Here is a 26,934-nt window from a genome sequence, read left to right as displayed (position 1 = left end):
GGCTCATAATAATGATGGTGGTGATATGATAGTTAACACTTTGATAGTAACATTTATACTTGCCACCACTTGCCAGTGATAAGTGAAAAATAGCCTCTATTTTTACAAAGATTCTGCATATTAAACATTTTACAGTTTGAAATATACTTTCACAGTTGTTTGTCTCAGAGAAATGAAATGAAATTAAATGAATTCACTAAATCTCATAATATCCAAGTGATGGATATTAAACTTGAATCAAAGTCTCTGGATTCTGAGGTCATTGTTTCTGCTACTTATGACAATATGCATTTTGAAATAAAAAGATGCATTACTTACTGTATTTGCTAGCTTGGACAGTAAAGGAACAACTCCATGATCTGTGATAACAGCTAAATTTTCTTGATCTTTTGCTATATTGGTAATAACAGCACATACACTCGCCAACACTTCTTTATTTTCTGATTTCAGTAAATTGACAACAAGTTCCAAACCACCAACGAAGGAACGAACCATTTCTCCAGCATCCTAGATAACAATAAAAATAAAGATATCAAACAGAAACCCATATTTAGCATTTTTTTAAAAAGCGCAAAGTAATGATAAGACTGTGAGTGGTATGAAAAAATTCAGTTTATTTATATGTTATATAATTTTTATGTATGTATGTACATATAATACATGCTTCCCTGGTGACTCAATGGTAAAGAATCCACCTGCCAATGCAGGAGATGCAGGTTTGATACCTGGGTTGGGAAGATCCCCTGGAGAAGGAAATGGCAACCCATTTCAATATTCTTGCCTATGAAATCCCACAGACAGAGGAGTCTGGTGGGTTACAGTCTATGGGGTCACAAAGGATCATACACGACTGAGTGACTAAACAATATACAGCACATACACAGACACAGTTCAGCTTCAACAAATGTGTACTGAACAACTATTACATGAGTCAGTGTGATAACTACTGGGGATACAGAAGTTAACAAAACACTACTGATTAATTAACAAAACACAAAAATTAACAAAACACAATTGAGCAAGGCAAAGACAATGGGAAGAAGAGACAGGAATGTACAGATGAAAAGAGGGGGAGAGTTCATTTCCTTCAGGGCCAGGTGGAAACAACATTCACGTATTCTCCCAATCTCCTGTCTTGCTTCCCAGCATGCTGTTGTTGCTGTTAGTCACGAAGTCGTGTCTGACTCTTTGACAACCCCACAGACTGTAGCCTGCCAGGCTCCTCTGCCCATGGGATTTCCCAGGCAAGAATACTGGAGTGGGTTGCCACTTCCTTCTCCAAGGGATCTTCCCAAGCCAGGAATTGAACCTGTGTCTCTTGCATTGCAGGCAGATTCTTTACCACTGAGCCAAATGGGAAGCTCTACTTCCCATTATACTCTTCTGCATAAACAACACTCCAGACTCTAGGATTATTGCTGTTCCCTAAATTACCAACTTATTTTCTTTACCTGGAGTTAAGCCCTACCCAACTACAAACTCCTGCTCCATTCTGAAAATCCGACATCTTTTGATAGCAGCTTAAATAACAGCTCCTCCATGAAGTTCCCCACCCACCCACTGGCCTTCCCTTCTCCGTGTGGTCACTCCCTCCCCTCCACATTGTTGTAGGTAGTTTTCTCCAAAAATCCATTTCCTCATCCTCTTGTGTTTGCTAAGTCCTGGTTTTGCTTGGTTATCTAATTCTCAGACAAGTATCAGGAGAGACCGCCTCTGACCTGGAGCTTCAGCCTGTCCTGGAAGTCTCCTGCCCCTTGCCAACGATTTGGTTAGGGGCAGCCTACATATGGCCCAATTATGGCACATGAGTTCTGGATGACAAATCAGAAGTCTTCTGGAAGGGTTTTCCTATTTATAACAACACTGAGAATGGTAGAACAGGAGGACAAGAGCCTGGTCCTTGGAGACACTGCTGAGATGCTGAGTCAAGTAATGCTAAAGTCTGATCTGGCTATTTAGAACCAAAGGAATCTATAACCATTTTTTCCATCGTATTGTAATGATTTTCTTATGGGTCCTTTCCCCGTTCTTCAAGACCAATCACCAAGTGAGTCAGAAAGAGAAAACCAAATATTTTATATTAACACATATAAGTGGAATCTAGAAAGATGCTATAGAGGATCGTATTTGCAAAGCAGAAACAGACACACAGAGGTAGAGAGCATATGGATACCAATGGGGAAGGGGAGGTGGGATGGACTGGGAGACTGGGACTGAGAAACAGACACTATTGATATTATGTGTAAAATAGGGAACTAATGAGAACCTACAGAACAGGAAACTCGACTCAGTGCTCTGTGGTGAGCTAAATGGGGAGAAAATCCAAAAGGGAGGGGATATATGTATCTGCATAGCTGATGCTCTTTGCTGTACAATAGAAATAAAAATCAAATAATAAAATGTAATAAAAATTAAATAAAATTTTATTTGAGTAAATATTCAATAAAAATTAAAAAAAAAAAAAAAAGAGAGAGAGACACCTGGTCTTTGACTCTCACTTGGGATATCTCACTCTGTCACTCAGAGGACTTTTAATAAATGTTTGCTGAATTATGAAAAAATAAAAGGAATAAGGGGATTATAACGTTAAGATACTTAACCACAGTCGCAAACACTAAAAAGAAGAGGGTGCTGGCTTGGTAAGACAGAGTGTAAATGAACTGGCCTGCCAGTCTGGTGACTTCCTGGCTCTCTGAGGGGGGTCATCATGGAGCCTGTGGGCCGCAGCACCGGGGCAGCACCAGGACGAATAGCAACAGTGACCACACCTGCCTCTGATCCGGGGGCTCCCTGACGTGTGTGGTAGGAGATCCAGCGCTCCGGTGTCAGCAAGGTCACGGGTGCGGCTCGCCAGGGTCTAGAACAGTTTACACTGATGATCTGTGCTACACTCAAGGCTACGGGCCCCTCCAGAGTTTGTTTTGAAGGTGAGCTTTCTATTTTTTTTTTTTTTTTTTTTTCGTTTTTAGGTTCAAAGGTTTTAGACACATGACTTCTTGCCTCACATAGTTTCTATGGAAAGGGAGACAGTAAACTTGAGGATGGAAAAAGTAATTCCTCTGCCAAAACTGTCTTTCACTAATGCTGAGCGGCTGGGCAAATTCACTACATTTTCCACCTTCTCACATATCTTAAAAACTAGTCTTGGCCAGTTTTGCCACTGGTACAACATTGGTTATAGACAATTCAACTTTTCATCTATAATGGAAAAATCTTTAATAATAATGATGATAATGATGATGATAGTAATAATAGTAGTACAATAACAAGAGCCTATTTTTTTTTTTTTTTTGCAATTTACTGAAGACTTCCGCATACACTATCTCTTCTGGAGTCCACAGCTCTGCATAAGGAACCACGGCACCCTCATCTTACAGACAGGCAGTCTGAAGGTTCACGCACAGTGAGTGACCAAGCTGGAAAAGCAGATCTCTCGATTTCTCATTTAGTAGCTTTTCACTACACACTGTGTGCGTGGACTTGGAAGTACCAATAGTTGAAGTTGTCACATTAAAGTTAGTTTATAAACAGTCAGAAGAAGCCTCCCAATCTAGAGAGTTAATAATTCCAAAAGGGATGCAGCTGTTTGCCAGTGACATTTCCTAAGACAAAAACCATAATTAAAAAGAGAATATGAAACACCTTCATGCTGCTATTAGCTTGAATGGTTGAATAAGTAGGGGAAGGGGTCAAGTTCAAATTAAACAAAATTAAGTATTTAATATTAAATATTTTTGGTTAAAATTCAACTAATAGGAAAACATTAGTGCAGATTATTATTTACAGACTAATGAATAAAACAGAAAACTGGATGTTTGGCTCAGAGCAAGTAAACTAATAGGCTTGAAATTCCCTCTTTTGCCTCCAGCAAAAAGAACCGGCAGCCTTCTGATGAGGTGAGATACATACAATGCAACTTTTAAAGCACATGCAAGGCAAGTGTAACGTGACTTAAGACAAAAATTTTTGACCAGAAGGGCTATAAAAACACTACACTACTCCGGGCCATATAGAGACCATACAATGCATAACATTTGAAACAGATTTTAAAATAGCACACTGCACATAAAAAAAAATTTCAAAAATACTACATTCACATTAGAATAGCACGTCCACGAAGCTAAAACTGAACAGGCAAATCTTGTCCTAAAGGTAAATTCAGTAAATTTCTTTTCAAATTCTAAATATACCTCTGTATACTCAAGAACAGTTAGTTTGTGGGCTCTATCATAATAAGGTCCTTTTTCTGTTGCTAGTAAACAAGTCCTACAGCTTAAATATACACACACATACATATACATACATACACACACATACACATATATACACATAAGTTGGAATTACCTGACACTTTCAAATATAATCCTTCAAAACTGGAAAGTAGAACCTCAATTATTATTCCTTTCCTTCTGAACTGAAGGAAAAATAAATTAATTTTCGGTAAAATAAATAATGCAGTGGCTCAGTCTAGATCTATGTAGCAGAAAATGTATTAAACTTTGTATTAAACTTTATCCAATTAATTTGCACATGATAAAATTTTTTTAAGTTAATAGTTTTGATTTTTCTCTATTACCTTAGCTGAATTTAAGATAATTTTTAAAAATATCACAGTCAACTGTGGATTTTTTTTTCCATTTTACTATGCCTTGTGTTGATTCTACTTTAGATGCAATTCTATTAATGAGAAAGTCTAAATTGTGAAGCACCCTTGTGAATCAGCCTGCAGTGCAGGAGACCCAGGTTCCATCCCTGGGTTGGGAAGATCCCCTGGAGAAGGGAATGGCAACCCACTGCAGCATTCTGCCTGGAGAATTCCATGGACAGAGGAACCTGGCAAAGAGTTGTACACAACTGAGCAATTAACACTTTCACTTTCACTATTGTGTATTCAGAGGCTTATAGAGCTAATTAAAGGACATTTTTAACCGATGACATATTTTAAAGAAGTTTATAAGTACAAGATGCTAAATAATATAAGATGTATTATCATCTAGTAGCTATTATATGTAAATCAACTGTGCATATATAAGCTTATATATATTTTAATTAAAAATACATATATTTAGAATTTTTCCCACTTGTAATCAGGAACCCACAGATTAAGATGTGTAAGACAGTTTCTGGTTAAGATCTAATCAGTGAATTGTGTAGGTCAGGCCAAGAATAATACTTGAAACCACAAACTTAAAAAAATTAACTGTATGAAATACTACACTCTTAAAAAAAAAAAAAAAGAGTCTTTAATTTATGAAGAGGTTCTTCAACAGTTTACTTGTTGGGTCTGTCACATTATATTTTCCTGTTGAACAAATTGGGTTATGAAGTCTGCCTCATCTGCCATATTCACCTGACCTCTTGACAACCAATTACACTTCAAGCATCTTGACAACTTTTTGCAGGGTAAACTCTTCCATGACCAGCAGGAGGCAGAGTTCGTCAAATCCTGGAGTGGATTTTCACGCTACAGGAGTAAGCAAACTTATTTCTCGTTGGCAAAAAGGTGTTGACTGGAATGCTTCCTGTTTTGATTAATAAAGATGAGTTTGAACCTAGTTATAATGATTTAAAATTCATGGTCCCAAACCACCATTATGCTTGCACCAACCTAACACCTGCAAAGAATCCTCATGCTCAGGAACGTTCTAACATCTGAAACTGGCTCTCTGGTCTTCCTCCTCTTCTGTGTACCTGTAACTGATTTTCATAGTAAGTGGTTTTCAACGGTCTTCCCTCTTACTTATCAGCTTCTCTGAGAACACACCTAGAACACACTTAGAATTTAGCAGATGTGGTCTGACCGGAGCAGAAGTTGGCAGACTTCTCACCTCCAAGAGCTCCACTCGGTGCTTCTGCTGTGGCGGCTACTTCAGCAGGTACAGGGCCAATGAACTCATGTTAAGCTCTGCAATTCAGCCAAAACCCCTACATCTTCTACAAGTGAGTTACTGTGTAGCTAGCACTCTCCTGTCCTGCATTTTTGAGGATTCTAGCTGCTTTTTATTGTATAAATTGGGTTGGACGATTTTCATGTAAAAGAGAGAAGCTTTTGATTAAATTTCACATGGTAAAATTCATCTATTTCTGTTTAATACTGTCCTTTGAGAAACCAAGTAAGCTAACTAGGATATTTAGAGGTAAATAATTTATCCAAGCATTCTCACCTTAAAAAAAAAAATCCTTAAGAAGGTAAAAATACAGTTGTTAAGGCAGTAGTTCTTAAACTTTGTGGCACATTAGCATCACCTGGGAGACCTTTTAATGTTTCATCAGCTCAAGTTGGGCCAAGTGAATCAAAGCATGTGGCGGTGGGAGCCAGTGCCTATAAGGTCTTTAGGTGACAATTCCAATGTGCATCAAAGTTTGGGAAGCCCTGGTTTAAGACTTTAAGTCACATAGTGAGAACAGCTGGGAGCATAGCTTGGTTTCATTACTATTGGCTGTATTGCTTTGAGCCGCTACCCAACTTCTCTAAGTCTCTGTTTCCTCATCAGTAATTAAACAATACACTTGTAAATAACCAATTAGTTAAAGAAGAAATAACTATTTCCTAAAGAAGAAAATAGAAAAACAGTAAAGAAAAATCAATGTAACCAAGAGCTGGCTACTCAAAAAGAGCAACAAAACTGACAAATCCTTAGCTAGATTAAGGAAGGGGAAAAAAAAAAAAACCCCCTCCAAATCCAAAATGAAAGAAGGTACAAGACAATTTAGAGAAATAAAACGGATTGTAACAGACTGCCATCAACAACTGTATGCCAGCAAATTGGATAACCTAGAAGAAATGGATAAATTTCCAGAAACACCTTGTAGGGAAATAACAATCAGCCAAAATGGCAGTGGTCAGGTTCTCTCACCCCATGTTCTCTCTCTCTCTCGTCCCACATTGTTTACAAAGTCTGTAAACAATGACTTTGCATGGTTATAATGCAACAGCTGATATCATTTATAGCAGAGCGCACGCGCATCATACCTACATAAGCCCCACGTGAAAAGCCTTTGCAGCCCACTGCGGAAGTATCAACCATTAGTGAATAAAGCATTTTGCCCTTGCTGCTGCAAATAAATACTGTCTGCAGTCCCTACGGCTCCTCGTAGGGACTTTTTCCAGCTTTCCATTTTCTTCCAGCTTCCCTGATTGTCTACCCTGGGTTTAGCAAACAATGAGACACACATAACCTACACCGACTGAACCATAAAGAAATAGAAAATATGAATAGATCTATAACTAGTAAGGAAATTGAATCAGTAATCAAAAACCTCAAACAAACAAAAGACCGGATAGTTTCACTTGCAAATTCTACAGAACATTTAAATAAGAATTAACAGCAATCATCAAACTCCTCCAAGAATTGAGGAGGTACCACTCCCAAATGCAGTGTATGAGGCTAGCATTACTTTGACATCAAAGCCAGATAAAGACAATATAAAAAAGAACTACACTCCTCGACAAAACACTAGCAAACCAAATTCAGTAGGATTATACCCCATGACAAAGTAGAATTTATTCCTAGAAAGTATGACTAATTCAGGGCGTCCCAGGTGGCACTAGTGGTGAAAAAAAAAAAAACAACAAAAAACCCTTCTGCCAGTGCAGGAGATGTAACAGATGCTGGTCTGATCCCTGTATCTGGAAGATCCCCTGGAGGAGGGCATGGCAACGCACTCTAGTATTCTTGCCTGGAGAATCCCATGGACAGAGAAGACTGGCAGGGTACAATCCACAGGGTCACAAAGAGTTGACACAGTTGAAGGGACTTAGCATGCATGCATGGGTGATTCAACATAAGAAAATCAATATACTGCCCTACACTAAGAATAAAGATCAAACCTGTAAGAGCATGTCAGTTGATGGAGAAAAAGTATTTGACAAAACTTAATATCCTCATATGATTTTTTTTTAAAGTTCAACAAACTAGGAATAGAAGAAAATGATCTCAACATAATACAGGCCAAGTAGGAAAAACCCACAGCTGAGATCATACTCAATGGTGAAAGACTGAAAGTTTCTCTCCAAGATCAGGAACAAGTGTGCCTGTTTTCAGGGTATACAGCCAATATTTTATAGTAACTATAAATGGAATCTAACTTTTAAAAACTGTGAATCACTGTGTTGTACACCTGAAGCTTATATCATATTGTAAACAATCATATTTCAATTTAGAAAAATTAAAAATACTGTGTGCCCAGAGAGATGGAGGGACACAACACTGCATCAGAAACTGGGGTCCTAGTCAATGTCCAAGTCTGTGAACTGTGATGGCACAGTTTCTGATGGTGGTCAAGTACAGGGTGTGTTCCTGGGAGTTCCTGGCTGAGCAAGAGATAATGATGTAACAATGCATGACATTTTTCATTTAACAAAGTAACTGGTAGCGGATAAACTGTTGTTCAGTCGCTAAAGTCGTGTCTGACTCTTTGTGACCCCATGGGACTGCAGATGTCAGGCTTCCCTGTCCTTTACCATCTCCCAGAGTTTGCTCAAACTCATGTCCATTGAATCAGTGATGCCATCCAACCATCTCATCCTCTATCGCCCCCTTCTCCTCCTGCCCTCAATCTTTCCCAACATGAGGATATTTTCCAATGAATCAGCTCTTTGCATCAGGTGGCCAAAGTATTGGAGCTTTAGCATCAGTCCTTCCAGTGAATATTCAGGGTTGATCTCCTTAGGATTTACTGGTTTGATCTCTTTGCTGTCCAAGGGACTTTCAAGAGTCTTCTTCAGCACTGTAGTTTGAAAGTATCAATTCTTTGATGCTCAGCCTTTTTATGTCATCTGTACTTGACTATTGGAAAAACCATAGTTTTGACTATACATACTTTTGCCAGCAAAGTGATGTCTCCACTTTTTAATATGCCTTCTAGGTTTGTCATAGCTTTTCTTCCAAGAAGCAAGCACGTTTTAATTTTGTGGCTGCAGTCACTCTGCGCAGTGATTTTGGAGCCCAAGAAAATAAAATATGTCACTGTTTCCACTTTTCCCTCATCTATTTGCCATGAAGTGATGGGACAGATAAACTGTATTTTCAAATAAAATGGTTAAATGGGGATGTCCCTGGTGGTCCAGAGGCTAAGTCTCCATGCTCCCAAAGCAGGGGACATCCTAAACTAGCAACTTCATTGCAGCCCTCTTCAGAACAGAGACTGAGAAGCCTGGAATGGGAAGCAGGGCAGGAGGGGAATCCAGGTGAAAGCAATACATCTGCCCCACAGATAGTGGTCCTTTCAGCTGGGACCTGAAGACAAGCTTAATCACACCCTCACTTGTTGTGGCCCTTTAAGTCCCAAGCTGAAAATCAGGCGCACAGAAAAAAATATCTGTAATACAGTTCACTTTAGTTTACAGGATTTTAGAAACTGTGGGCTAGATAAGGAGCATGCTTGAAACTGTTTGGTGACTTGAAAATAACAGCCGACCCTAGATAGGTGGGCCACCAAACACAGATTACATTTTAAACAGCTTTTCAGTGTTTTAAGAACCTGTGCAGCTTCTTTGGCACATGGTGGACAGCTATACATTCTTTGGCCCAAACGAGACCAAATGCGAGCTCCTTAAGCCGTGTCTGTGTCAGTCGTCTCAGTGTGAAATTACAGCTCTCTGTACTTCTTGTCCAGCTTCTCTCTGGCTTCCTCATTGGGCATGGCTCATTGGGCAGCTGAAGTTAAACAGAGGGTGATGTCAGATTCCTGCCTGGTTTCATCAGCTATGTTCTGTCACACCTGTAGTCAGGAAGCTAAAACTGCCCAAGCTTGTATTCTAATCTCTCAGACATTAACTTTTTCTCGTTTCTTTTGGGGAATAGCTCTCAAACATCTTCTAATTGGCGTCTGTTTGGGGCAGATCCTGAGGCCACTGGTTTTGAAGTTACTAGAGATTTTTTTCCCTCTGAGATCAAAATTCACAACCAAATATTATTTTCTAAACAAGTAGCAAAATTGGGTTTAAGAAGGTTACGAGGCCAAGTGATCGCATAGGTACATTACTGATTTGGTAGACAGGTTGAGTTTTCTTCCCAGTGCGACAGCTGTTTTAATTATAGAGAGTATTTATTTCAAAATAAGGTACCTGTTTCCCATCTAATTCACAATGAAGTGGTGACTGCAAATTAATATGAATTATGTGAATCATTTCTTATAAAAAGGCCAATAGAGCCTGGTGGGCTATAGTCCATGGGATCGCACAGAGTCGGACATGACTGAGCAACTAACACTTTCTACTTTTTATTAATAAAAACTTTTAAAAGTCATTAATGAAAAGGAATAGAATTAAGAAAATTAAGTATTATCTTACATCATTCACAAAAATAAAATATTAAAAAAGGCAGTTATAGTTTAAAAAAGAAACATGTTCTTATCAATGCTGGAAAAATGCTTGAGGTAAGTGATGTAACATAATTATACATTCTTTATGTGAATTCTGTAATTTTTCATTATCTTATTGTTCACAGAGCACAAATTTGAGTTGATTTTCTGCAGCAGGAAATTTTGGTTCTTAAGAACAAAGAATTTAATACATGGATCTTTGCCAGATTCAGTTTTTGCATTCTTTACTGCACAAGTTCATAATGCTGAACACCTGTTCAACCACTGTTTTTCTCCAAAGTGTGTTTGATCATTCAGCTGGAAAGGGACAGCTTTTCACTTCCATTTACAAATATCTTGCAATTTTTACAAAACAGCTCTTCATCTGCAGCCAGACTTGCAGCTCATGAATTTTGCTAAATAACATCACTACAGAGGTCACATCTTACAATCTCTGTCCTTTTTAGTAATCGTAACAGGAAAACAACAACAAACTTTCCTTAAGTCTTAAATAAATCCTTTTAAATAAAACTACTTGGAAAAATATGCAGTGAATTTTTATACTTAGTTCACTTTTAGTTCAGCCTCTGTTCTTTAGAGCTTGAGAGACTAAAGAACATTGAGCAGCTTTTAAACTGAAGATGCTTATTTCCTATCTTAAATACTCTTTAAAGTTTAAGGACATAAAACAGACTTACATTTCACACCCTGATTTTTCAATCATATATGGTATGGACAGATAATTATTAGGTTGGTAAAACATTTATCTTTCACTTCGTACATTTTTTAATCACCAGTAACTGATCAAAAACTATAATATACAGACTTCCTCCAGAATGAAGGATTATTTGAAGCTTCTAGCTGAGACACTGACCTCCTGGGAAAAACGTCAACATTTCATCCTACAAAAATCCCACATTCCATTTGTTTAATACATCTAATTACAACATAATACAATGCAAGTCCAGTGGCAGCTTACGTGGTGACTCTTAATTTGTCACAATTATCCCACGATTCGTTACTGAACTACTCTGTTGCCTTACTCATTCACTGATAGGGAGCTTTAAATATTTCCCAGCAAGAAAAGAGGCAGTCCATTCACTACATGTAATTTTCACATCTCATTTTCTTAACAGATCTGAAAATGTGTTCTCATGGATATGCTGTTAACAGTATAAAAAATGGGTAACATCTGTCTTCAACAGCTGACGTCTCACCACATTGACTCCACATGGACACGTATGTAGTGTGCTCAGCTTTTATGATGCCTGACAGATGTTCAGGGACCCTGAAGTAGAAATGACCTGTCTGAAGACATGCCTTCTACTCTCTTCCCACTGGGGCTGCCCTTGGCTGTAACTGACAATAGCTGGTTTCTGCCGCGTTGCTGTCAGTGCCATTAATCTAGACAAAGAAGTTATTTATTTCAAAATGATGCCAACTCCTATGATTCATAAGTTAATAATTCTAAAGTGACTTGCAAAAGTATCTTACGTGAAAAATGTGGAAATGCTTTCTTACCAAATAAAAGGAATTTTTTCCTAGAAAGCTGAGTCATAAACTTACCTGAAACAAGAAGGCGTGAGGAGGAGGGGGAAGGAAGAATGGGCCAAAATATTTGGCAGGACCTCGTCTGATTCTGTTATTTCACTGTGAGCAGGATGCCCGGCATGTTCAAAGTGTTTCCTGCCTCTGTTCTCCCACAGAACTTACTCTTATTTGAAAACAATTTAAATTCACCTCCAAACAATAGAATATACAAAATACTACTTGAAGATTCTAAATTGAACATTGCAAAGTGGATTAACCTAGAGAAGGGAATGGCTACCTACTGCAGTATTCTTGCCTGGAGAATTCCATGGACAGAGAAGCCTGGCTGGCTATAGTCCATGTGGTCTTTGGTGGGAGTGGAAGGCAGTGGAAGGCAGGAGAGGTTCAGGAGGAATGGAGCTCTCTGTGGAGGCTTGGGTCTAGACTGGTCCTTCGGGCCAAGGGCTTAAACACAGACAAGATGGGTTGTTTTTAAAGTTTCAATGTGGTTCAGTTTAGGTTGTTAGCAAAGAAGACCAGTTGGGTATTCAGGACAGAAATCCTGGGCAAGAAGAATGAACATGAAAACATTGAAAAATCTTTTAAAGCCAATTACAGATAAGTAGGCAGATTTAGAGTTGAAATCCATAGGAATAAAGGGTATAATTAACATGTAATAACGACATTAATAGAAATGTTAACCATACAAAATGGTACCTCACCAATGATAATACTAAATTCCTATTGTCAATGGTGATTGAGAGTTACCCAGTATTTCTAACAAGCTTCTCCAGGAAAAGGAAAGACCTTTGGTATGTTTTTACCTATTACCTTCCACTACCTAACATACTTTCCTAATCATCTGATACTTTAGATTCAGATTGTTACTGTGACAATACCATCTTTTATTTTAATGGCTTTTATTTTATACCATTACTTTTAAAGAAATTCTTTCTTAACAATTTGATAAAAACTGAAAGCCATATTATAATACAAATTCTTATTTAGCAAAAATTCTAATGATTTATTTGTTCATTATTATTTCTATAACTCATGTTACTTCCTTTCTTATAATCTTCTGTTTTGCTGGAAAACATTCTAATTTTTTTTCAGAAAAGATTCATGGAGGATAACTTTCCTGAATCCCAACATTTCTAAAAGAACAATGTCTTTATTCCATCCTTACCCTACACTAACTCAGGTGCTAGTTTTGCAGGATATAGAATTCCAGGATAAAAAAATGTTTTCCTTTAAAGACAGAAAAAGTTTTGTTCCATTTGCTTTAGAATTCACTGTGAATGATGTTAAGTCTAATACTGGTGTGATTCTTGTTCTTATGTAACTTTTTCCTTTCCTTTAATTTCTGGAAATGCCAAATTTGAATTTGTGTCTAGGTATAGATAAATTCCTTTTCCCTACTTGGCACTAAATGGATCTTTCAATCTGGAGACTGGAGTCTTTCTTCAACTCTTCAGCTTATAGAAACCACCTCCCCCTTTTATAAATGATTGTTTATTCCTTTTGCTTTCCTTTTGTGTGCTTGCAATTCCTATTTTCTTTTTATATTTACTTTACATTTTTAGTTGTTTACTAGACTTTATCATCCAGATTAATTACTCAGTCACATCCCAGTACCATACATAATGTAGTATGTCTCTTTTATTAAATTTATTGTTTCCCAAATATATTTTTAATTTCCAAAAGCCCTTTCTTAATCTATGAATACTTTTTATTTAGCCATTTTGGGTTTAGCAGTATCCTTTGGGTCATTCTAAGGATGTTAATTTTAAAAATTTAATTTTGTCTTCTGTTCCTCTAAAGTTAGTTCTGCTTATCAGTCTTGGCTTGTCTCTAAAACCAGTTAGCTTTTCTTAAAGATAATTAGGATCATTAAAGATATGAAAGATTGTTTAAGGAGGATTAAGATCTTTCTTAAAGAATATCCTTAAAGAAATCCTTCAAAGACGTGTAGCAACCTTTCTTCAATAGGCTTCTTTCTTGCTCCCTAAATAATATCATTTATATTTTGTATTTTAAAAAAATTTTTGGATCCTATTTAGTAGGATTATATTGTATCTCTGCTTCTGAAACTTGCTTTTATTTTGGTCAGTATGTTCATGAGATATACTGATATCGATGCAGACATTGCTGAAGTACATTCATTTTTTATTGCTGCGCTAGATGACATATTATGACTGTGCTGTCATCTTGTTATTCACTTCCCTATAGGCTAACATTTGAGGTGTTTTTATTTTTCCCTTTTTTGTTGTTATAAAAAAATAGTCCACTAACCAGTTTGTAATAAGTCTTTTCTAAATATTAGTATATATCACAGTTCACTTTTTACAATTACTTCTAGTCACAAATATTAGGAAGATAGTTAGAGGCATGTTAAATTTATTCCAGGAATTAAATGCTTTCTGTAACAATACTCGACAGAGAGAAATCTCTAGACTTTACATATAGTCTTTATTAACACATAAGAAAAGTGCAATTCATGACATTATGTGACTTTTTCAAGGTAACAAAGAACTTAGTGATTTTTCATGGTAGTCAGTCAGGCAGTAAGTAAGACACAAGTTATCTTGGGCTTCTGAAAGTAGCAGTAATGCAATTTTTTTTCCACCCAAAAGGTACGAACAGTATACCTTCCTTCCCCTTGATGTACCTGTGATATTTGTTTCAATCCCACCAGCCAGGTAGAACATGGTAAGCTCTGCCATCTTAGCCCAGTTTCATTTGACATCTAAAAACTGACCAGGAAAAGGTATTGCTCAAAAATTATTTTGGCACAAAAGTTCAGTATTCTTTTTCCCAGGTAAAAATCTGACCATAAAGAAGTGAAAAGCAGTTGGTGACCTGTGGTAACATCATTCACCATGGTATTAAGAGATTCTAGGATGGACTGACTTGCGGTCTCTTCTTACCTTTGCATTCTGGATGCAGGGACAGAGGGCCCAAGCTGCACTGGCCTTCACGTCCGGGTGAGGATTTTTTAGCAGGGACCACAACAAACGAACCCCATCTAAGCGATCAATTATCCTATTGTGAAACAAACAATAACAAAACCCAGAGGTATATACTGTAATTAGCACATGAAAATAAAATTTAAATGGCCTATCCACACAGTTCTAATTATTTTTTTCTCCTTTTGACATTTTGCTTGCTATTTTTTTTTCAAAACTTTAAGAACAGCAGGGACTTTACATGCTGTTGATGTCAGTTCTCTGATTTCAGTTTTACACTCATGATGCAAAAAGCAAGCTCTATAATAATTATGATTCACATAAACTAAAAATCAAGCCATGTAATTTTTTAATTAGCTGTATACAGACTGTTGCCTGAATGCAAAAATACTGGTTTCTTTCATATAGTAACATCTAAATACTTTCCAAGACAAATATTTACGCCTCAAAACTGTGCAGTTACCTTTTTTATTTGGTCTATGTTTAATTGACTTACCGTACGGCATGACATATTTTAAACTCCTCCAGTCCTAATCTAGCACTAGGAATTAAAATCATTATGCCACACTGCCTCCTTTGTTGGGCAGCAATAACACGTAACTTGTTTTCCATGTGCTTGCTTCCCAGAGAGACTAACATTGCAGACTGTGTTATAATTACTTAAACACACTGTAATCAAAATATCTTCTTGACTAGCTGAAAAATGAATTATCATCAGAGTCATCTCCACACCATCTGTCTTCTGTTTATACATCAATCAGTCCAGGGAGCATAACCTCGCATTAACGTCCGTTGAGTACTCACAGTTGAGAAGAAGGCCAAACAAAACTTAATATCCTTTACAAACATGGCTTTGTTCAGAAAGATATACTAAACTACAAGCAGATGGAAAAAGATAAAGAATATCAAAATTCCTTTGATTTTAAACCTCGAGTTAAATACATGTAGTACTTAGCCACAGATAGAATAAATACTCCTAGCTTAGTGCCATTCAAATTTTTTCTTGAAAATTGACTAAAAATACTACATTTCTTGATTATCTGAGATGAGTTTGCCAGAAAAAAAAAATGTATTATTCAAAAGGTTCCAAGTTGGGTATAAGTTTTCCATAACCTTAAAAAAAAATTGGTAGGGCAAATAGCTTATAGTAAGACATAAACTATCTCTTTAAAAGATGATCTTTAATGAGAAAAAGTGCATTGAGAAAGTGTTTTAACCCCATGTTTAACTAAATAGTTTTCTAAAACTAAAGCTCTCTGTCACTATCTTGCTAAGGGAAATTAAAGGTTTTATTTCTCAATTTATAGAAAGTATAAAGAAAGATAGTGAATACACTGTACTTCACAATGAAGGATTTACTTTACCAACTTAAAAAAGCTTACTATTTTACACATGCCACTGAAAACATAATTAATGGAGATCCCTGGGTCTCTATGTATTTTTTTCCAAGTATGATTTCTCAAAGAACAACAGTGAATGATAATCTGTCCTACTCTCTCACCAATGTAGTCAGTACTAATATTCGCATTAGGAATATTTAGCCATACAATGCAGGACATAGCTTATCATTAGAGTTGAAGTCATTGGGATGGCACACATTTTCAGTTATAAAGAGCGATAATTCAACTCTGGATCCCTACCCCAGGCAAAATATCACAATTAACAATAAAAATTCACTGTTCATTCTAAAACCAGATACGCTGTCTTTGACTGTCACCCCAAACCCTAGACAATTCCTCAGCTGCTTAGTTACAATGGCTGAGGACTGTGACCTCATTACAGATGACTTAAAAGATAGCATGGTACAGAGTAATTACCTGAGATGAGGAAAACATTTAAAAAAAAAAAAAAAAACTGCGAACAGAGGGACTAACAAAGGGCAGCAGACTTCAGAGTTTAATCTTGTTCCTCCATCTCCCTCGTCCTCCGAGTCGAGTCATGCTGTGGATTTACTTCACAGTAAGTCAAGTGTCTCCCCTACTTCTCTTTCTCCCTGCCGGCACCCTGGCTGTAGTCTCTGTTACCTCATGTGGGGACAGCTACAGCAGTAACTTGGTTTTCTGTCTTCTGCTGCTGCTAAGTTGCCTCAGTCTTGTCCGACCCTGTGAGACCCCATAGACGGCAGCCCACCGGGCTCCCCCGTCCCTGGGACTCTCCAGGCAAGAACACTGGAGTGGGTTGCCATTTCCTTGTGTCTTCAGTTTCTCTCAATTCCAATCCCTCCTATAGATCCCAGGGAAATTAATCCTGCTGAAAGAGTATTTTTAGAGCTTCTGCAGTATCTCCTTGCAAGCAAGGCCCCAGGGATATTCATTCTGTCCATCACACCAGCCAACACATTCAATTAACACTTGGTGAACAGTTCACAACTGAGAGATCACTCCCAGGGGACAGTCTCGGACAGCTTCCCACTGCCTGCATGGTATTCACACCCCAGTCTTGAACTCAGCATTTAACATTTCCAATGAGCTGGTTTATTCCTCCCAATTCCCTGTATTCAGGTGTTTGCTCATAAAACTCTGTGGCCACCTACTAAACACTAAGTGCTGAGCATACAGAAGTAATAGATACACTCAATTCTAGTTGCTCAGGGTACTTACATTGTATAAAGTCACAGCAAGCAGTGAATTTGTAAATACCAAATCATTGCTCTTTGGGCAATATGAAGTTTTGTTCCTAAGAGCCTCTGGTGAGAATATTTTCATTAACTGATCAACATATAATCTTGTTTTATGTGTGCTTCTATTTAAAGACACTTTCCTTAATAATACATTTTTGATTCATTAACATTGAATCCACGAGCAATCCAGCACACACATTTTTCTCTGTAAGGCACATGGCAGTCTTCTTGTACTCTGGCATTAGGTTTAGGGGCCATTTCAAACAGGAAGATCACCAGCTCAAAGCACAAAAATGCAAACCATGTGGCACTAAATACTATGAAGATGACACGTTTACAAAAGGAGAGCGGAAACAAGAAGGCAGAGTATGGCCGTGTTCAACTCCAGCTGGAAACACGTGCATGGAATAACTGCAAAAGTGATATGTTAGGGGGATCACAAATACATTTCAGCAAGCTGTGAATACATGAATAGAGGCTCTGCAAATAATAGGGATTTTCACTGTCCTTCAGGAAACTGCAAACTAGTGAAGGTGATAAAGAGACCATTACAATCTGTTCTGGTAAATGCTATAGGACAGTGGTGCCCAACCTTTTGGCACCAGGGACTGGTTTCATGGAAGACAAATTTTCCACGGACCAGGGGTTGAGGGGATGGTTTCAGGGTAATTCAAGCACATTACATTTATTGTGCTTACTTTATTTCTATTATTATTACATAGCTCCAACTCAGATCACCAGGCATTAGATCCCAGAGACTGGGGACCCCTGCTAAGAGATGTGGGTGTCAGGTTCCACGTGAACACAGAGGGGAGACACTGGTTAACTCACAAGTCACAGAGATTCTCCCAGCTCTAAACCTTTACCCACACCACCTCCATCTTTCGCTGTGACAATGCATCTTTTAAGGTCTACAATAAAACCTCTCCTCAAATCCTCTGGTTCCTCCCTCCTCTGAGAGCCTTTTGAGTTTTGCTGCCCTCGTTTCTGGCTCTCATCATATACTGCTTTGCAGTGTGGTCATGTCTGTATGCATCTTATTTCCCCAAGTGCCGTGTAATCTCCTTGACAGCAGGAATCTGCTACTGCCCACCATGCTTAGCGCACGTTCCTGAGCCAGTGAATATTGGTTAAAGGGACCTGAAACAGAAGTCTTTGCCTACTCCTTTTTTCACTGAATCAAAAATCTCTCCCTACACAAATACACTCATTTTTAACCTCATACTTGAAAAGCATACATTCAAATTCAAAATCTAACCAGTAAATTTTTATTTGGAGTTCCTTCTAGGTTGAAAGTGCATTTTCATAAATCTTCTTTACAACTTTATTGCTTTTTGAATATACAGTGATGGGCTTATAGGTGGTATTAATTACACCATTGTCCATTTTCAATGGATCTTTCTCCTTTCGTATAGTTCTTTAATTTTACTACTATCTTGCTTTGATTTCATCTCCAGCACTATGTTAACTCTTCCTATTTTTATTATCAGTAGAGTTTTACATTAATACTCTGATATTATAAAAACAAAACTGAATTACATGTTTCCAAAATCCTCAGCTTTATCATAGAAATCAAACTGTGGGCTGACAAAATAACCGTTTTTGAAAGACGAATACATGTTCATACTCTGGCTCTTTAAAAAAAAAAAAGAAAAACAAGAAAAGACACAGCGGCTTGTTATGAGTTTCAGTTTCTTTTGTCATGTTAACTCTTGTCAGGATTGTTAAGAAGTCTGGCTGGCTTGCCTGCCCACCAAGGCCACATATATGAACAAATGTGGACAGTTTGCACCCACATGGCCAGTATGGCTGAAGTTGCAGAATTTCTGTCTGGCAAAGCCAGTACATCTATTTTGAAACCATAATTTAGCATCATGTCTAAAAATGTCATAATATTTGCAAATTGTGCTGATAAATACCATTGTCAGACAATGGCTCAACCTAAATGTGGTTAGCCTGAAAGAACATGATGTTCTTAAGCCACATTATAAATTGCAACTGAAATCTATACGCTTTAAAACCAGGTTGGAAAAAAAATAAATAAATAAAACCTGGTTGGCAATTCTGCAAAAATGAAAACATAAATGCTGGTCAGAATTAATGACTGGAAAAAAACTATGATTAGAAAAAATTTAACATTTTTATAAAAATTCTCAAAGTTTTAATGTTTCTATCTCTATGTATTCTTTTAAAGAGACTATACGAGACCATATAGGCAGCTGCGTGGCGCTGGAGTGGCTGTGAGGAGATACCCCACATCCAAGAGCAAAGGAGAAGCCCCAGCAAGATATGGTAGGAGAGGTGAAATCGCCTTTAGAATCAAACCTGACACACGCCAGAGATGCTCAGAGGGCTCAAAAATACCTTGTCCATACCAGGACCCAAGACCCCACAGAGACTGAGACAGAACTGTGTTTGCTTATCTTCTGTGGAGGTACGGGTCAGCAGTGGACTGCTGGGGGCAGGAGCTCTGGGTGCAGTAGACCTGGGTATGGCATAAGCCCTCTTGGAGGAGGTTGCCATTAACCCACCATAGAGCTGCCAAAACTTACACAGGGCTGGGGAAATAGACTCTGGGAGGACACAAACAGAACCTTGTGTGCACCAAGACCCAGAAAAAAGGAGCAGTGACCCCATATCAGACTGACCCAGACTGGCCCATGTGTGCCCAGGAGTCTCTGGCGGAGGCCTGGGTCAGCGGTGGCCTGCTGCAGGGTTGAGGGCACTCAGTGCAGAAGTGCGTGCATGCGACCTTCTGAAGGAGGTCACCATTATCTTCATTACCTCCACCAGAGTTTGTCCTCAGGTCAACAACAGGGAGGGAACACAGCCCCACCCATCAACAGAAAATTGGATTAAAGATTTACTCAGCATGGGGCTGCCCATTTGAATAAGACCCAGTTTCCCCACCAGTCAGTCTCTCCCATCAGGAAGCTTCCATAAGCCTCTTATCCTTCTCCATCAGAGGGCAGACAGACTGAAAACCACAATCACAGAAAACTAACCAAATTGATCACATGGACCATTCAGTTCAGTTCAGTTCAGTCGCTCAGTCGGACTCAAAGTTCGACTCTTTGAGACCCCATGAATTGCAGCATGCCAGGCCTCCCTGTTCATCACCAACTCCCGGAGTTTACCCAAATTCATGCCCATCAAGTCGGTGATGCCATCCAGCCATCTCATCCTCTGTCATCCCCTTCTCCTCCTGCCCCCAATCCCTCACAGCATTAGGGTCTTTTCCAATGAGTCAACTCTTCACATGAGGTGGCCAAAGTACTGGAGTTTCAGGGTTCACCATCAGTCCTTCCAATGAACACCCAGGACTTAACTCCTTCAATGGACTGGTTGGATCTCCTTGCAGTCCAAGGGACTCTCAAGAGTCTTCTCCAACACCACAGTTCAAAAGCATCAATTTTTTGGCATTCAGCTTTCTTCACAGTCCAACTGTCACATCCATACATGACCACTGGAAAAATCATAGCCTTGACCAGACGGACCTTTGTTGGCAATGTAATGTCTCTGCTTTTTAATATGCTATCTAGGTTGGTCATAACTTTCCTTCCAAGGGGTAAGCGTCTTTTAATTTCATGGCTGCAATCACCATCTGCAATGATTTTGGAGCCCCCAAAAAGTAAAGTCTGACACTGTTTCCACTGTCTCCCCATCTATTTCCCCTGAGGTGATGGGACCAGATGCCATGATCTTAATTTTCTGAATGTTAAGCTTTAAGGCAACTTTTTCACTCTCCTCTTTAACTCTCATCAAGAGGCTTTTTAGTTCCTCTTCACTTTCTGCCATAAGGGTGGTGTCATCTGCATATCTGAGGTTATTGATATTTCTCCCGGCAATCTTGATTCCAGCTTGTGCTTCTTGCAGCCCAGCGTTTCTCATGATGTACTCTGCATATAAGTTAAATAAGCAGGGTGACAATATACAGCCTTGACATACTCCTTTTCCTATTTGGAACCAGTCTGTTGTTTCATGTCCAGTTCTAACTGTTGCTTCCTGACCTGCATACAGGTTTCTCAAGAGGCAGGTCAGGTGGTCTGGTATTCCCATCTCCTTCAGAATTTTCTACAGTTTATTGTGATCCACACAGTCGAAGGCTTTGGTGTAGTCAATAAAGCAGAATAGCCTTGTCTAACTCAGTGAAACTATGACCATGCTGTGTAGGGTCACCCAAGACACACAGGTCATAGTGGAAAGTTCTGACAAAACGTGGTCCACTGGAGAAGGGAATGGCAGAGCAGTTCAGTATTATTGCCTTGACAATCCCATGAACAGTATGAAAAGGCAAAAAGACAGGACACTGAAAGATGAACTCCACAGGTCGGCAGGTACCCAAAATGCTACTGGAGATCAGTGGAGAAATAACTCCAGAAAGAATGAAGAGACAGAGCCAAATCAAAAACAACACCCAGTTGTGGACGTGACTGGTGATGGAAGTAAAGTCCAATGCTGTAAAGAGCAATATTGCATAGGAACCTGGAATGTTAGGTCCATGAATCAAGGCAAATTGGAAGTGGTCAAACAGGAGATGGCAAGAGTGAATATCGACATTTTAGGAATCAGTGAACTAAAATGGACTGGAATGGGTGAATTTCACTCGGATGACCATTATATCTACTACTGTGGGCAAGAATTCCTTAGAAGAAATGAAGTAGCCATCATAGTCAACAAAAGAGTCTGAAATGCAGTACTTGGATGCAATCTTAAAAATGACAGAAAGATCTCTGTTCGCTTCCAAGGCAAACCATTCAGTATCACAGTAATCCAAGTCTATGCCCCAATCAATAATGCTGAAGAAGCTGAAGTTGAATGGTTCTATGAAGACCTAAAAGACCTTCTAGAACTAACACCCAAAGAAGATGTCCTTTTCATTAAAGGGGACTGGAATGCAAAAGTAGGAAGTCAGGAAGTATCTGGAGTAACAGGAAAATTTGGCTTTGGAATACAGAATTAAGCAGGGCAAAGGCTAACAAAGTTTTGTCAAGAAAATACACTGGTCATAGCAAACACCCTCTTCCAACAACACAAGAGAAGACTCTACACATGGACATCACCAGATAGTCAATACTAAAATCAGATTGATTATATTCTTTGCAGCCAAAGATGGAGAAGCTCTATACAGTCAGCAAAAAAAGACCAGGAGCTGACTGTGGCTCAGATCATGAACTCTTTATTGCCAAATTCAGAGGTAAATTAAAGAAAGTATGGAAAACCACTAGACCATTCAGATATGACCTAAATCAAATCCCTTGTGACTATACAGTGAAAGTGACAAATAGATTCAAGGTATTAGATCTGATAGACAAGAGTGCCTGAAGAACTATGGATGGAGGTTCGTGACATTGTACAGGAGGCAGTGATCAAGACCATCCCCAAGAAAAAGAAATGCAAAAAGGCAAAATGGTTGTCTGAGGAGGCCTTACAAATAGCTGTGAATAGAAGAGAAGTGAAAGGCAAAGGAGTGAAAAAGTTGGCTTAAAGCTAAACATTCAGAAAACTAAGATCATGGCATCTGGTCCTATCACTTCATGGGAAATAGATGGAGAAACAGTGGAAACAGTGTCAGACTTTATTTTTGGGGGCTCCAAAATCACTGCAGATGGTGATTGCAGCCATGAAATTAAAAGACGCTTACTCCTTGGAAGGAAAGTTATGACCAACCTAGATAGCATATTAAAAAGCAGAGACATTACTTTGCCAACAAAGGTTCGTCTAGTCAAGGCTATGTTTTTTCCAGTGGTCATGTATGGATGTGACAGTTGGACTGTGAAGAAAGTGGAGTGCTAAAAATTGATGCTTTTGAACTGTGGTGTTGGAGAAGTCTCTTGAGAGTCCCTTGGACTGCAAGGAGATCCAACCAGTCCATCCTAAAGGAGATCAGTCCTGGGTGTTCATTGGAAGGACTGATGCTGAAGCTGAAACTCCAGTACTTTGGCCACCTCATGTGAAGAGTTGACTCATTGGAAAAGACCCTAATGCTGTGAGGGATTGGGGGCAGGAGGAGAAGGGGACGACAGAGGATGAGATGGCTGGATGGCATCACTGACTTGATGGGCATGAGTTTGGGTAAAACTCCGGGAGTTGGTGATGGACAGGGAGGCCCAGTGTGCTGCGATTCATGGGGTCTCAAAGAGTTGGACACGACTGAGTGACTGAACTGAACTGAAACTAGATAATTATAAATCATGTGTTCAAATACCAGGACTACTACCTAGAATCACGATATTGGGCAAATATTTAATCTCCTGAAGCTTGAATTTCCTCATCTATTAAAATCAGGTCATATTACCTTACTAATCAGATATCCAATATAATTACAAATAGATATGCAATTAATGTTAGTTTCATTTCCGAGGTTGATAAACATGCAGATAAACTTAGATTGATCTGTGGCTCTATTTATATCCAGTAATTAGGCTAAGTCAAGATTTAAAGTGGATATTTGTTCAGAGTATACTATAAACTTATTAATATACACTAGAAATATAAAGTATTGAACCAAAAAATTCTGATTTTATTCAGGCATACAGCCTCACTTGAGTATATGAGCACCACGCTATCAGTAGAGATAGCAAAGATAATATAGTTGATTTGGATTTGAATTCAATTAAATAAATTTGCATTGACATTCTATGTGATCAGTGAAATAAACGGTTCTACTTTAGACAACAAAGATTTATCATACACTATTGATTAGAATATTGCAAAAATTCCACATTTTAGTGATGAATTTAAATCCCTATCTCAACTTCATCAGGAATGTCAGAACTATATGCATATAGACTAAGAGAGACGAAAGAGGCGTTTGCAGACTAGGAAGGTGAGCGGACAGGAAAGCAGGCAATGTGGGCGGAACCAGAGGGACAAACACTGAGAAATGGAATCACTAGGTAAGGATTTTATATATTTTAAATTTAAATACGTATCAACAGACTATCTTCCATAAAAGTTATGTTAATTTGTTTCCCATAAACAGATCATGAGAATACTAGTCACCATCAGTTTTCTTATATTTTACCATTCTATTAAGTGCAAAAAACTTTTGATCTTATTTTTTTCTCCCTTCTATGAAAAATTTCAAACACACTTAAGAGTTTTCTTAAAAACAGTAAAGTAAACACCAATAGACACAGCCTTCAAAATCTGATCTACTTGTGTCATCTATCAATACAAGTATCATTTTTTTTAAACTGTTTGCAAGCAAGTTACAGATACAACAGCGTACAACTAAAACTTTCACCTTTTAAAAATAAGCACAATCTCTTGCATTATCATTATACTATTCTTACATTTAAGAAAGGTAAAAGTAATTCCCTGATATAATCAAATATCCAGCTCAGATTCAAATATTCCCAATTCTCAAAACTTCCTTAGAGCTTTTAAAAGAGCAAACGAAACCTGGATTCAAACAAGGATCATACACTATGTTTTTGATGTATCTATTTAGTCTCTTTTAATCTAGAATTTTTTTTATGGCACTGACTGTTTTAAAAGATGAAGACTGCTGTAGAAAGTCCCACCATCTGAGTTTGTCTGGTTGCTTCCTCAAGATCTCATTTGACTTTCCCCTCTCATCTCTGTGACTTTCCTGGTGGCTCAGATGGTAAAGTGTCTACCTACAATGCGGGAGACCTGGGTTCAATCCCTGGGTTGGGAAAATCCCCTGGAGAAGGAAATGGCAACCCACTCCAGTATTTCTGCCTGGAAAATCCCATGGACAGAGGAGCCTGGTAGACCACAGTCCATGGGGTCACAAAGAGTAGGACACAACTGAGCAGCTTCACTTTCACTTTCTTATCTCCACACAGATCTCTCTCAATTGAATGATGATGCAGCTATATCCTAATAAAAATAAACCCATCGGAAGTCAAAAGCATCATATGTTGAAAACACATTTAACACATCTAACCTACTGAACATTAAGCTGAGCCTGTGGGCATGCATGCTCAGTTGCTTCAGACTTGTTCAACTCTTGACGACCCCATGGACTGTAGTCCAGCAGACGGCTCTGTCTATGGAATTTTCCAGGAAAGAATACTGGAATGGGTTGCCATTTCCTCCTCCAGGGGATCTTCCTGACCCAGGGATCAAACCCATATCTCCTGCATTGCAAGTGGATTCTTTTACCACTGAGCCACCTGGGAAGCCCTTTTACCCTGTTAGAAGGACTGAATTAAAAAAAAAAAGGAACACTGAATGTTGGCACCAATGGGAATGTAAAATTGTACAACCACAGTTGTGTGCTATCTGGGATTTTCTAATAAAGTTAAACTTCTACCCTATGAATCAGAAATTCTACTCCCAGAACAGGCAAAACTAACCTAGAGTGATGGAAATGAGAAAGTGGCTGCGTGGGGTTAGGGTGGGGACTGACTGGTAAATAGCATGAGTGAACTTTCTTGGGTGAAGGATATGTTTTACATTTTCTTTTGGCTGCTGGTTATATGATTGTATACAATTGTTAAAATGCATCAAACAGAACAGTTAAGTATTAAAATAACCTATAATTTTCAATAAAATATCAGACAAAAATAAACACATACTACATGCTTCTATTTGTTCCCAAATAGAAACAAAACAGAACTATACTTTATAGGGAGGCATTCTCAACTGTAAAATGTGTAAAACAAGGCAAGATAAAAATTACCATAAAAGGTAAGGGTGTGCTCTCCCCAGCCTGCAGGGAGGTGGGCACAGGGTAGGCTGGGAGAAGGACAGGCAGCTAGGGGGTCTTGTAGGGTGACAACAATATTCTGCTTCTTGGCTTGGGGGGCAGATACATGAGTCTTCCCTTTTTAAAATTTACTAATGGATACACTTGCATCATGTACTTTATGTATACAACATTTCACAAATTAAAAGTTTAAAAAATGTTTTAACTTCATTGTAAACACATACACATACTCTCTCATACACAGGAAATAGTACTGAACAATTAATTTATTCAGCTATTGAACTTATGCACATGTTACAACTGGATGAATAAGATATATAATGCAGATAAATAAAACCCACATAACCCTCAAATTAAACATCCTCAGAGCGTGTTTAAAATGAGGAAACTAAGACTCAGAAGATAAAATGATTCACTTAATTACTTTTCATGTGGCATTTCGGTATCTCAGTTAAATTCACATACTTTTAAAAGTATGCAGATGAGAAACAAATAACCAAAAATGTAAAAAGGAAGGAAAAATGTTCTTAATGACACAAACATTTGAAACATATATTCTATTCTATATCTTGCATAAGCCCTAAAATGTCATAAGGACTGGTTTTGTGGTAAATGAAATTTCTGGGCAGCCTGTTTGTATGCAAACAAGCATAGCTTTATTTTTTCTCCCCTTTTTAAAAAGAACAAATAAACCCAAATGTAAAAAAAAAAAAACTATGTAAATGCAACATAATTATGTTTAAACCACAGAAGACAGGAAATTTAGAGTTACAGATTCCATGGTAAGTTTTAATTCTATCCTTGTGTATATGTTTTATAAAAGAGTCTTT

General features: G+C 38.2%; 1 protein-coding gene across 4 annotated transcripts in view; it reads right to left on the bottom strand.

Moving 5' to 3' along the window:
* ODAD2 (outer dynein arm docking complex subunit 2) overlaps nt 1-26,934 on the bottom strand; it is a 150,126-nt gene that overhangs the window by 43,708 nt on the left and 79,484 nt on the right. For 3 of the 4 annotated variants that reach the window (XM_043480163.1, XM_043480164.1, XM_043480166.1), the window contains 2 exons: nt 14,763-14,877; nt 319-507 (listed from right to left, as the gene is read on the bottom strand). In XM_043480163.1, coding sequence (XP_043336098.1) covers nt 319-507; nt 14,763-14,877 — 304 coding nt within the window. Of the gene's footprint in view, nt 1-318; nt 508-14,762; nt 14,878-26,934 lie in introns of those variants that run through there. The other variant, XM_043480165.1, reaches the window with a different exon arrangement.

This window comes from Cervus canadensis, chromosome 10 (assembly GCF_019320065.1).
Source record: "Cervus canadensis isolate Bull #8, Minnesota chromosome 10, ASM1932006v1, whole genome shotgun sequence".
Classification (NCBI taxonomy): Eukaryota; Metazoa; Chordata; class Mammalia; order Artiodactyla; family Cervidae; genus Cervus; species Cervus canadensis.
The sequence above is the reverse complement of the archived record's forward strand: the minus strand, read 5'-3'. Positions and strand labels throughout refer to the sequence as shown.